Here is a 13,156-nt window from a genome sequence, read left to right as displayed (position 1 = left end):
TGGATGCAAATATTGTTTAATGCAACATTCCAACTGAGATCTTAAGGTCTGAAATATCAGGAAATTCTAAAATTAAAGCTCTTACCATCTTAACTCAACTTGGACATATAATTTATAGTACATTTTGTTTCTGTTTTCTTTGTAAGGCAGCACACCTTGCTATGTGTTGCACATTAGAACTGAAATCTTCTAATCTGACCAAGAGTATATTCATATAGCCTCACCATCAAATACATACTCACTTACATATTTTGTTCAAATTGGTCCAATCACCTGGCACAACCCATTCCTTCATTCATCTATTGCATCCTCATCCTTCAATGCCAAAATAACATTGCAAATATTTGGGGAGATCACCTCCCTCATCCAAGAATATCCTAGCTCTCAGTAATCAAATCTCCCTCTGACTTCTGGTACATTTCTCAAGCTTTACTATTCCTACTCCTAATTCACCTCTTCCTTCTATTAGTACTTACTACTATCTCCTCCTTCTTCACTTTCCACTACTACTGATAAATATTTATTTAGCATTTCAATCTTCACAAGAGACTTTACATATTATATCATTTAGAGGTAAATTATTAATATCCCTATTTTTAGATGAAGAAACTAAAAGTATCAAAGGTTAAATGACTTACATAGTCAGACAGCTAATAACTATTTGAGACAAGATTCAAACTTAAGTCTTCTTTAAATACAAATCTAGCACTTTATCTGTAGTTATCAAAATATTAAAAATCCTGAGTTCACTCTCCTCCACAGAATTTATGCAGGCTATAGATTACAGATTAAAAAATCCTGAATTAAATTAAAGCTTCTTTATCTTTAATATAAAGACATTGGACTAAATGGTTTCTGAGATTCCTTTTATCTATCATAGATTTCTATGATCCTTGAACACATAACATGTAATTAACACATAACATGTAATTATAAGGTGGAATTCATACTTAGATCACACACTATGTCTAACCTTCTACAATAATAATAACTGACATTTTACTTGATGTTGCAAAATTTGCCAAACAATTCATGCGTATTAACTCATTTAATCTTCCCAACAATCCCCAGAAGTAGGTACTACAAGTATTAGCTCAATGTTATAAAAAAGGAAACTGAGGCTCAGATTGTTTACACAGCTGGCTAGTAACTAAGAGTCAGTGCTAGCATTTATATACAGAAATCTCTCTAAACTCCAATACATCACTATTTCTACTTTGCAAAGGTGCTCATAAATTACTTTACGGTAAGAAAATAGATTTCACTCTCCACCTTATACACCACACAGGACTCAAACTAGTGACACTTAGAGAAGTATTACATAAAATACTGAACAAAAACAAACCTGGCAATTTACAAATTATGAGCTAAAATTAGTTTTATGAATGTCATTTATTGTCTGATGTACGCTTATTGACTATATATATAAAATGGTAAAAAATTTATGTGATTCCTTAAATTATATTTATGTTCCATTACCAGAAATGCCATTGGCAAAATATCAACATCTATGTATGATAGGAAATGTAATAGGTGACATAAGGTCTTAAAGGGATTGAAAATGGAGTCCCTGAGGGAAATTACAAGGAACAAGAAAGAACCCAGAACAATGCCTTGCACATAGCCATCACTTAAATATTTGTTATATTGAATAGAATTGAATGTAGCCTGGAAAAGCGAATTCTAAGATTGACCAAAATTATATATGGAACATGTTTTCCTAATATTTGACCTCTTCCCTCTCTGAACTTTGACTCCCATCTATAAAAGTGATGGCAGTAAGTTATACCACAATCCCAATAGGTAGAGTTTGGACAAAATAAAGTACCATAAAATATGTTATTGTTATTGACTAAAGAGGGGATGACTGTAGTGGATAGAGAGCTGACCTCAAAGCCAGGAAGACTTAGATTCAAGTTTCCATATACACACTTACTGCTTATGTGACCTTGGGCAATTTATTTAACTGCTCAGTGCTTCAAGAAAATCTCTAAGGCTATAAATAAGGGAGAAGGTGCCTGCTTGTAATGCTAGAGGGAATTTCTTCATATGGGAGTTCCAGTAAAGAAAATGAGCTAAACTTCCATGAGGTAGAGATTAAATTGAACCAGGCCACTGATGGACGATACTGAAGTTCTATTTAGAGATTTTTAATAAGAACAGAAAATACTTCAATTCACTTTAACAAATACATCAAACACTAGATGTAAAGTTCCTGTTATATACTAGTTAGAATCAGTGTGGCAAATTAAACAGAATTCTGGGCTTGGAATCAGATGAGTTTAAATGTTGTTTCTGAAATTTATATTTTGGGAGAACCCAAGAAAAGACATTTAATCTCTGGTAGCTAATTACCTAGGACATATCTACTAAGTCATAGACAGTTTTTCATTTGATTAGTTGGAGGGAGCTAGTATACTAGAAAGGAAAAATTATGTTTCATTGTCATATTTAGGTGTGTATTAGGTTCCAGGAAAACAAAGATGAAAAAAGGATAGCTCTATCTTCAAGGAATTTATAGTCAAATCCTAGGTACTACAAATTAAGAGTCTATAATATAATTGGTTGTTCAGCATTTTCTGTTGTGACTAACTCTTGTTGACTCCATTTGGGGCTTTTTTGTGAGATACTGGAGTGGTTTGACACTTCTTTTTCTAGTTTATTTTACAAATAAGGAAACTAAGTCAGACTTAAATGATGTGTGTAGGCTCACAAAGCTAGTTAAGTGTCTGAGGCTAAATTTGAACTAAGAAAAATGAATTTTCCCGACTTTAGACCTGTATATTCACTACCCCACAATCTGTCCATATGATCTGATTAAATTTCTACAATCTGTTCAATACTCAAAGCAATTATTTGGGTCAATTTAGGACTGTAGTTTAATTCATAGGTGCAGAATATGAAGAGGACAGAAAGGGAAAATTCAAAGAGTAGGAAGAAAAAACAGAGAAGAGATATAGTTTTGTGTTTCCTTATCCATAAAGTGAGAGGGTTTACCTAGATGATCTCTAAGGTCATTTCTAGCTCCAAATCAATGATCTCACAGTGGGAGGGAGATGGGAAGGGTGAGGAAACATTCTAAGTAACATTTGGATTAGTTACTCAGAGATACAAGTGCCACAGCATGCTGATTCCTGATTTTAATGTCAAGGCACTTGAAGACAGGACTATTAGAGAGTAGGTTGATGACTCTTTAATTTTAAAGCCTCTATAAAAGTGTCAAGTCATCTTAGATCATAGAGCCAAATTTTAGAACTGGTAGGGGATATTGAAGATCATTCATTCTGACCTTTCACTCAAGGGGAATACATCCGAGAGAATTTTAAGAATAAATTAATTTAATCCCTGTGTTAAATTAATCAAACATGTTAACCTTGGAGGAAAGTAATATTAGAAACAGTAATTACATGGTAATTTAAAGTTACTCTTTACTCTTGCAGTAAAATTCTAATCACCAGAGTTAGGCTATACCTGGGGACATTGATGGCAACTATTTGAAGCTCAGATTTGGGAGCTGTTTTCCTTCCTATATTATAACAGAAGATTAGCCCTTGCCATCATTCATTTGTAGGGGAAACATGTCCCATGTCTGAAAATTCCTCATTATGATGAGAGAGAGAGAGAGAGAGAGAGAGAGAGAGAGAGAGAGAGAGAGAGAGAGAGAGAGAGAGAGAGAGAGAGAGAGAGAGAGAGATGAAGGGAGGGAAGAAGAGATTAGCTATAGGTAAATGTGGACAGAGTTTGGCTAAAGAATTATTAGGTGAACTATAAAATAAGGCAATACTTTACAGCCAGCACTATGAATCTATCAAACAGTAATTGGATGCACATGTTAGCAGCAGTAGAAAAGCACTGTCCAGTTGTCCACCTTACATGGGAATCTACTTGGTGTGTCTTCTTTGATTTATTGTTCCAATTAGAACACAGTGTTCAAAGAAGAACACAAGGGACTTGATTTAAAAGCAGGGGAACCTTTAGAGCTATTATTTAGTATATGACCTGTCTCCTAATGAGATATCTTGAAATTTTCTATTTGTGTAAAATGGATACAAATTAAAGACTCTTTTAATACTTTTTCCCCCTTAATATATCAGCATTTTTTCTTCATGATTAATTAGATGGTCTATAGTCAGTGATGGCTTCCCATGATCCAGATTGATTTCTTTTCAATCATTTTTCTATCTTGTTTTGTTTTTATTGTTTTGTCATCAATTATAAAACATCTTCAGACATTTTTCTGACTTGCAGCAGCAGGATAGGTAGGAGCCCCAGGTAAAAAGAAATAGTCCTAGAGGACAAATAAGAATGTTCACATGGAAAATGCAAAGCATTTGTAAAATGAGTAAAATTTGTAAAATAAATAAATTGAATATTAATTCTAAATAAATAAATGGAGCCTAGATCGAAATCTGATATGATCTATGAGCTTGGTAATCTATGGTATTATATATGAGATTAATATCCATTGAGATAAAGTATGGATTTGTCACAAAATGAAGACAAATCCATTTACAAGTTATGCTATAATCAAAGAAGATTGAATCATTGCTCAAATATGAAAAAAATAGAACTAGTACTCCCTGAAAAAAAATCACCCTTTTTAGTGAAAATATTACTTTTTCCTTAACTGAATGAAGGATATCAGTTCCCCCTAAACATTTAACCCTAATATCCTAATTTCAACTAATAATATTTTAAAATGAAATTTAAATTAAGAAGATCATTTTAAGATTATGGATCTAGAGCTAAAAAGAAACTTAGAGGTCAAGTTCAACCACTTCAGTGAAGAAACTGAGGCCCAGAGAAGATTTGCCTTTTGACTATTAAGTGTAGGAGACAGTACTTTAATTCTTCCCTACACACTTCCTCCACTTCAATTAAAAAAAAACACCTTCTAGAATTTATTTTACATTAATTCAGATCACCTTAAACTAGTATAGATTTATACTTCCATTATAAAAATAGAAGTTATCATTAGCATGATTTTTGTATGAGTGGTTTGACATTTAAGGTCCACGGGAGTTGGATTTTATTCAACAGAAGTTTATTAATTTAAGGAACATGAGATTTATTTAAAATAAACTAGCATACCTTTCCCAGCACTTTTTAAAAAATTCACAGACAGACATAACTCTTCCTCTAAAGTAAAATTTGTTTAACATAATCCATGGGAAATTTAACGGTATTTCCTAGGCAATATGGCTTTGCTTTTTTTTTTTTTTTCAATCTAAAGTTGGCGGCAGTTCAGTATACAAATAGAAATACATCTAATGTCATTGTTCTGTGATCCATCTCTTTAAAAACACCTGCTTTCAAACCAAAGGCAATTTCCCTAGGAAAACATCTGAGACCTTTTTCAGTCTTGAAATAATTCTCGCAAGCTCTTTTTGTACTTTTTTATATCAGCACTGTCATCCTTACCAAATATTTTCTTAGACTTCTTTTAGCAGGAGATGATAAATCAGGTTTATGAAGGAGGAAGCTCTTTCCAATTGTACATTTTTAATAGATTTATGATAGTGCTATCAATGTGGAGGGTCTATACGATGGGAATGCAATAAAGGTAATAGAACAGTGTCATGTAAACATTAAATAATACAGTGCCTTTAACATTCATAAATCGTCCATGCTCATGACTGAACACTGCTATAAATTATGTAAGTGAACTCTAGAAACCACTAGGACTCAAATGAGAGACCAATTAAAGTCATAAAGACATGTAAAGTTTCCTTTTGTACAGAAAATCCAAAAGTCCTTATTAGGAAGCAGTAATAATTTAGTATTTTCTTTAGAAGTCATTGCCACCCTTCTCATTTATTAAGTAAACTTCCAACAAAAGTGTTTGTCCTAATTTAAAAATCATGGAAGCATGGAAAGCTTCCATCCTGGAAAAATTGTCTATACTTTTTGACTGGGAAAACTGTTTTGAAAGAATTAAAATCCAGATTCCTAATCTCAGTTCAGTTTTTTATGCAACAACACACAGGGAGGGACAGCAGACATTCTTAGAACAACCTGACTTCCCAATGGCATTCAGAATCAAATTAGTTTATTACACCTGGGAACAATTAAACATTTGGCTGTCAGCTGTAAACAATTACTATAGACAATGAAATTAGTGGCTTTTCCTTAAGTATCCATGTATTCCTAATGACCTCAGTTAACATAAGTGAGATTGATCTGTGGATATATTGTTTGTGCATCCAGGACCAATTATATCCCCCAACTATTCTATCATGGAAGTGAAAAATATCACCAGAAAACCAAAGTAATTTTGCCCAACTCTAGATAACTGTGCCTTGAATTTTATGCCTTGTTAAGTAAGGAGAAAGCATCTATAGAAGAATGAGATGCCATTTCTGCTACAGTGACACACTGAGACATATTGAGAGAGAAATTGAATCAAAGACTGACCGATGATAGAATGAGAATGAGTGAGTGAATTGTTTTTGAAGGAAAGAGAGATTCAGGGTGAAAAATTGAAAGATGGGGAGGTAGGCAGGGCTAGGCTTACTATCATTCATGTTGAGAATTTCTTCACTAATACAAATTAGCAACAACTCTGTAAATTTCTTAGAGAGTAGCTTGGCCAAAAGGCACTGAGAAGATAGGTGACTACCCCACAGTAGTACAGTTAGTATGTGTCTGGGTCAGTTTTTCTATACATGCTGCCAGGAAGCTTCTCATTTATATTCAAAGCAAAAAGAAATTCTGTTCTTGGATATAGTCAGTTCTTTTGAGAAAGGGCAAAGAAACCAACAATACTTCTTAACTGATTATGGACAATCAATAGCATTCAGTTATTCAGAAACCTCAATAGGAAATTCCAAGAGGCCAATAGATTTATTAAGATTCATATGAGAGCTCATCCCTTTCTCTAAGTAATTGTCTCAGGAGAAGTCCTCAGCTGCTTTACTCCCTCCTGGAAATAAACCTTTCAGACCAGCATTGGGGCAAGAGGGGTGAGCAGCTGTATCCAGGATTTCTCTGAGGTAAGAGCTAGTGCTGAGTGGTTGTGTTTCAAGGGCAAAGCTCTAGATGTAAAGAATGATAAACCAAACCTTAAAGTAGCCTGCACATATCTAGTGACAGACACAGTACAGCTACTCTAAATTATTCAAGCTTTCCCAGACTTCTGACAGAAGAGACATAATTCATCTCCATTTTCTTATTCTATAAGCATGAAGAGACACAAAGTGAAAAAAGCTAATACTCTTCAATCACCAAGACGGTAAACGTTAGACAGAATAAGTCTTTATTTAGCCCATGAAGTATTTTTAGCATGATTCAGGCACTGGGAATTATCTTTGAAGGTAGAAAACAAACATGCTTTTGAGATATTTGTGGGTGATTTCTTATTTGCTTTTTGTTTGATAGTATTTTGCTGGCAAAGAGCCATTCAAACAGTTGTTTAATTATCCAGTATATAACAGGCATGTAACCTCCAAGATAAGTTGTGACTTTATTTTAGCAGTCATATCACTAGGGTCATAAGTAACAACGAAAATTAAGCTTCAAATAAACAAATCTTAAAAGATCAGCTTTGTGTATGGAGAGTAATTAATAACTTGTTTAGGAAAATGTTACTGAAATGTGGTTTTGGACAAGGAACTGACACACTACTTCAGAGGTTAGATACCCTAATATTTAACAGGCTACCATTTGGTGGGCTGGCTGACTCGCCTGTAGGCATGACACAAGTTAGTTCTTCACATGTAATTACACAACATTTAGACAATATCTTAATGACACCATGCACTTCAGCTAAATCAGGCCAGCTGGAAATTGTGGCAACATTCTGATTATCCAAGCACATGTAAAATTAAGACTTGTACAACCTCTGCTTTTCACTTGTGATGTTTTGATACAGATGTTCTTGGAAAGACTAAACAGCATGCACTTTGGCATAATTTAACAAAATAATCTCTTTTCAACTTTTTTTCCCTCTCCCTTCATGTGTACCACTAAGAATAAAATACAAGTTATTTTAAAAATGCTTAAGTTGATAACATACATCCTGTAACTTGTTCAATTTTATCAATCACAGAACACATGGCTACACTTTGGGTAGTTTCAATGACTTCATGTACTAATACCACCCCCTTTTTTTCCCCCTAAAAGCCAATCAAATTTTATTCTTTTCCTTACATGGAAATAGTTCAGCACAAAATAGAGTTGTTTAGAATGGAATGACTCATCCCATTAAATGGTTAATAACACAAATCGTTCTTTTAGAAAAGACTGATTTTAGCACATGCTCTGAATTTTAAATTTAAATCACCTTTCCTAGGATCTTCTTATATCTCATCATAAAGACATTCAGAGTTGGCATGCCTGAAGTTGGTAATAAAGAAAGTGTGCCTTAATATAATGAGTTTACTCAAGATAAACACTCTATCTTTAATTTTCTTTGTGAGGTGAAAACTCAGAAAAGTACTACATAGGGCAAGAGGATAGATAGGGAAGGAGTCCATGCTCAGTTGTCAATAAATATTTGAACAGCTTTCCCCCAGAGTCTTTAGTAAACAAAACCACAACTATTTTATCTTTTAAGCACACACTGGTGTTGTCAAAATTTTGGTCAAAAACAAAAAAACTATAAACATCATCTCAAGAATTATGATGACAAATGGCTTTCTACTGCAAACAACTTTACTATGACATTATATCACCTGAAACCACTTTCTATGAATCAGAAAAGTAGGGAAAAAACACATCAAAGTGAAATATTTGACATTTCTGATATAATAGCCATAAATCCAAATCTTCAAAACTACAAATAACATGAAAAACTTCTAGATTTGGGAAAAGGAGGAAGAGAAGTTAAAGGAGGAAATGTGCAATTGGGGTAGTTTATAAGAAAACATATTTATTCATGTTTTCATTGGTACACACATATTATGGAAAAACCAACTTCGAAAAACATTTTTCACCTACATTTTTAATATAAGTTCTTACTTAGTGTGGCAAGCTATCACTCCCACTCTACCTTCAATCATCACTACCACTATCTACCCTGGATATTTTACCTTGGAAAAAAACTTCACAATTAGAGTTATCAAAAGACAAGAATAAAAGGCTCTATCTGCAATTCATTGTCTCCTACCCTAATGTGACTAGTAAAATTATTTTGATCTCATAACTTATTAAATGTTTTCAATGTATCATATTTTATATTTGGGAAACATTCAAATAACAATTAGCAATTTCCCAATGCCATTATTTGAAAATGGCCAGGAAAAGCAGTGAATTCAATAATAATGGCATTTCCAGAGTGACTGAAGGAAGCACACATGTTAATTCCCTCTCTTTCTAATAAGGAGATTAAAAATACCTTACCAAAATCCTATTCCATAATTTGTTCTGAGAAGAAAAGTTCACTCTATGGGGTAAACTATATTCATGGAAAAAGACTTTTGTGCCTTTTACTTTGAAAATAAAGAATGACAATGAAATGTGTGTGAGGTCTCTGAGAAGACAGCCCCAGATGTTTACAATGCTGCTGTAATATAGCTGTGCAATATGAGAGGTTTCTGAAGAAAAGAGTAGGATAGGACACCACAAAGCGGCCCATATGCTATTGACAATGCATACAAGCGCATCATGTTACCATAAGAGAAGGCAGGAAGAAGACAAATAGCGGCAGTGATGCCTTAAAAGTTAACTTCATGGACTGCAATCACTCAAACCAACACGGAGGGATATAGAAAAATCAAAACCAGGGAGAAAATATATTTTTTTTCCTTCTATGGGGGAGTGGAGCAGTCTGTGTAGGGCTAGGGGCGGGAAGAACCGACAAGAGTGGAATCAAACTTCACTCTCTGTGTAATAAAATTTCACATAAAACCACTATAATTGACATTGGGTAATTATTTTCAGATTGAAGTAGATCGGCCCAAAACTCTTAGCAAGACTGCCAGATAACAGAAACAAAATTTGTTTTCTAGAGCATTTACAGGGGAGAAAGAAGAGGTCTGTCTGCAACCAGGATGGTGGTGGAGGGTGGATGCATGCAGAGAAAGCACACACAGATAACTGCAGGCACAAGAACCCCCTCCTTCTCGTAGGAGAGGTTTCCTGAACAAGCCAGTTGAGGAAGATGGGGTGGGGAGAGTGAATAAAAAGAAGGGAGCGGGTGTCCTCAGCTTGATGTAATATATGCAGGGGTCTCCAGAGTGAAACTATTTTACTCAATCATTTTACAGGGGGTTGAGAACATCGATATTTAGCGGGTCACATCTGGAACATATTTTTCCCCCGTGGAGGCTGGAGGGGTGAATAATTTCAAAGTGGGTGGAGGGAGAACAAAATTGTATTCGTTACTTACTGTATGGGCAGTTCTCATTCTTGGTCCCGCTGACCTTTCCATTCTTTTCAATCTTGAGAAAGTACTTGGTGAAAGAGAACAGCTTTCTCCAGCGAACATCTCCTTGGAGGTGATTGTAGCTCCGCACATGTCTCCCCGCACTGGAAGGAGAGGAGAAGGAGGAGGAGGAGGAGGAAGAGGGGGAGGAAGAGGAAGAAGAAGAGTTGGTGGCCTCCGGTGACAGCATGTCCTGGCCCATATCGTGGCAGGTGACAGACACAGAAGACACCAAGAAGAGCAGCAAGAAGCAGCAGCAGCAATAGGGCAGGTGGGGAAAGGCTGAGGCACCATGTGTCAGTATCCATTTCCACATTGTACTGAAACTCTCGGCGTTAGAAAATGTCTCATCAGAAGAAACATACTGGAAGGGTAAAACCCGGTAAAAGATGAGTAGAAAGCTGCTGTTGGCTGCTGCTGGCTATCTTCCTCAGAGCTCTGATCTGGCCTGAAGTGAACGCATCAACATCCATAACTCAGGGGCACAAATGAACAGCCGGCTGTCTGTCTGTCTCTCTCTCTGTCTCTCTCTCTGTCTCTCTCTCTGTCTCTCTCTCTGTCTCTCTCTCTCTCTCTCTCTCTCTCTCTCTCTCTCTCTCTCTCTCTCTCTAATTCTCTGTGGTCTGTCTATGTAAGTTTCCCAGGAAGCGGTGTCACTTGGGTGGCAGTGGTAGCTGCTGCTGCTGGTGGCCCGCAATCTTCCTTCCTTCACACCAGATTTTCCAGTAGCTACTTTGTTCTCTTCTTCACTCCTTTCTTCACCATGTTAGATGGGAGAAAAAGTCTGGAAAGGAAAAAAAAAAAAAAAAAAAAAAAAAAAAAAAAAAAAAAAAAAAAAACAGATGACAGCACAGTGAACAAAAACCAAAGAGAATGGGGGTGGGGACTGGGGAGGGGGATGCCTGAGCCCCTCTGGAGATTAGCACCTTCTGTTCGTTCTTTCTATCCTGAGCCCCACAACCAGTTAGCCAGCTGTAGACATAAAGAAGCCCGTTGCTTCGGAGTTGTGGGCTCTAAAGGGAGCAGTTTGATGCCGGTGGTTGCTTTCCCCTCTCTCTCTCTCTCGTTCTTTCTCTCTCTCTCTTTCTCTTTTTAGTGGTGGAGGTAGTTGTTCATTTGAAGCCTCCAGAAAGTAACTTCTTGTTTCCAGTGGTGGTGATTGGTGTTTTGGATTGGGTTTCCACCCCCCCCCCTCCCCAGACCACTTGTAAACAGGTTGAAGGCTGTAGCCCAAATGTCAGTGATTACAAGCCAGAGGTGGGATATGCCTCTGGTGGTCAAATCTTATTTGCCAGGATGGGGAGATGGGGGGAAGGGGGGGTCAAGCAGCGGTGGGACATCTGAAACTCTCTGCAGTAGGGAACGCGAGGACGGGAGAACTCCAGGGGGAGAAAGAGAGAGAGGGAGGGGAGAGACAGAGGAAAGGGAAAGAAGGGATAGGGGGTGGGGTGGGGAATAGAGACTCCGAGAACTAGGGAGATTCAGAGCATCAGGCAAAGAACAGTGCTTTTGCAGCCGAACTAGAAGCAGGAGTTGCGTACCGCCTATTCTTCTTCGCCTCTGAAGAGGCACCAGCCACAGACTCCTTTGACTCTTCCTAATTGCTCTTAAAGCGTTCTTCTGCACGCTGACCACCAGCGTGCGTTGTATACTCACGCTTTCCTAATTTTGCTGTCTTTCAGCCTGAACTAATCCCCTCTGGGAGCCCCTTTCTGACTTGTTTTCTAGCGTAAGATTTTCTTTTTTCTTTTCTTTTTCTTTTCTTTTCTTCCTTTTTTTTTTTTGGGGGGGGGGCAGTGAAGTGCTTGAGAGCCACATGGAGTTTGTTTCTTTACTGACTTTTTCGTTCTCGCTTTGAGAAAGGAGTGAGGGAGAGATGGGGAAAGTGTTTCCGACAAACCCTCAAAAGCAGATTTTACACTGGTCAGGGCAAACACGGAAAAGGGGTGGGGGGGAGAGGACAACGAAGACATAATTAGTTTCCTTTCCTCCTCTTCTGCCAGCTTCCAAGGAGGTCTTTGCTTTAATGAATCACTGATTTCTCGCTTCCGTTGCTGAAATAAAAAGTTCACACTTTAGCCTCGCTCTGCCTTTTAAGCCCAAAGAGATTTATCGACCTCCTTAAAGTCGCCCCTCTCTTGCCTCAAATGAAATCAGGGACCCAAATGACCAATTTCTAATTGCTAACATGAGTCATTTACTGAATCACGCGTGCACTTCAAAGCAAATGGCACTTTACTGGGATTGCAAAGATTTTACCATAAAATCTGTCTGAATGCCTTGCTGTCTGTTTTCTATGCAATTTCCTTTGCACTTTGCCATAAAGGGGAGCTTTTTTTTTTTTTTCCATCTTCAAATTTAATGTTTAAGGAACCCTGTTTTACAATAAACAAACTAAAACAAACTCTATCATTAAAAGGAGTCGCCCTTTCCTTCCCCACCCCACCCCCTTTTCCTTTCCTGCCGGTCCAATTCCTCCCCAAGTTCTTTCAAGGTAGGCATTCATTACCATACATACATGTTAGGTAAAGAAGAATGCAATCCCAGGCTGGGAATTTTTTTTTTTTTGGTTGTTGCCAGAAATTGATCTGTATTCAGAATGAAATGCTATCATGGTATCTGTTATTTTCGTAATAGAATCCAAGCTTGCCCAGCAGTACCAGGATTTCTACTGAATGTTTATCATTTAGATAGCCTAACTAACTAACCATGAGTAATTTGTTAAATAAAAGTCAACCTTGTGCCAAAAGACTGCTGTTTGGGGACAGTTGAAGTTTGGGAAAGAAAAATCTG

General features: G+C 36.8%; 1 protein-coding gene across 1 annotated transcript in view; it reads right to left on the bottom strand.

Moving 5' to 3' along the window:
• The window catches only part of FGF10 (fibroblast growth factor 10), a 145,074-nt gene extending 133,310 nt beyond the window's left edge, over positions 1–11,764 (bottom strand). Inside the window, exons 1-2 of the mRNA XM_074282558.1 lie at positions 11,290–11,764; positions 10,328–11,147 (exon numbers count right to left, since the gene is read on the bottom strand). Of these exons, the coding sequence (XP_074138659.1) occupies positions 10,328–10,679 (352 nt within the window). The 5' untranslated portion in view covers positions 10,680–11,147; positions 11,290–11,764. The remainder of the gene's footprint in view (positions 1–10,327; positions 11,148–11,289) is intronic.
• Between the last annotated feature and the right edge of the window lie 1,392 nt (positions 11,765–13,156).

This window comes from Sminthopsis crassicaudata, chromosome 1 (genome assembly GCF_048593235.1).
Source record: "Sminthopsis crassicaudata isolate SCR6 chromosome 1, ASM4859323v1, whole genome shotgun sequence".
Classification (NCBI taxonomy): Eukaryota; Metazoa; Chordata; class Mammalia; order Dasyuromorphia; family Dasyuridae; genus Sminthopsis; species Sminthopsis crassicaudata.
This window is presented reverse-complemented; position numbering and strand designations above follow the sequence as displayed.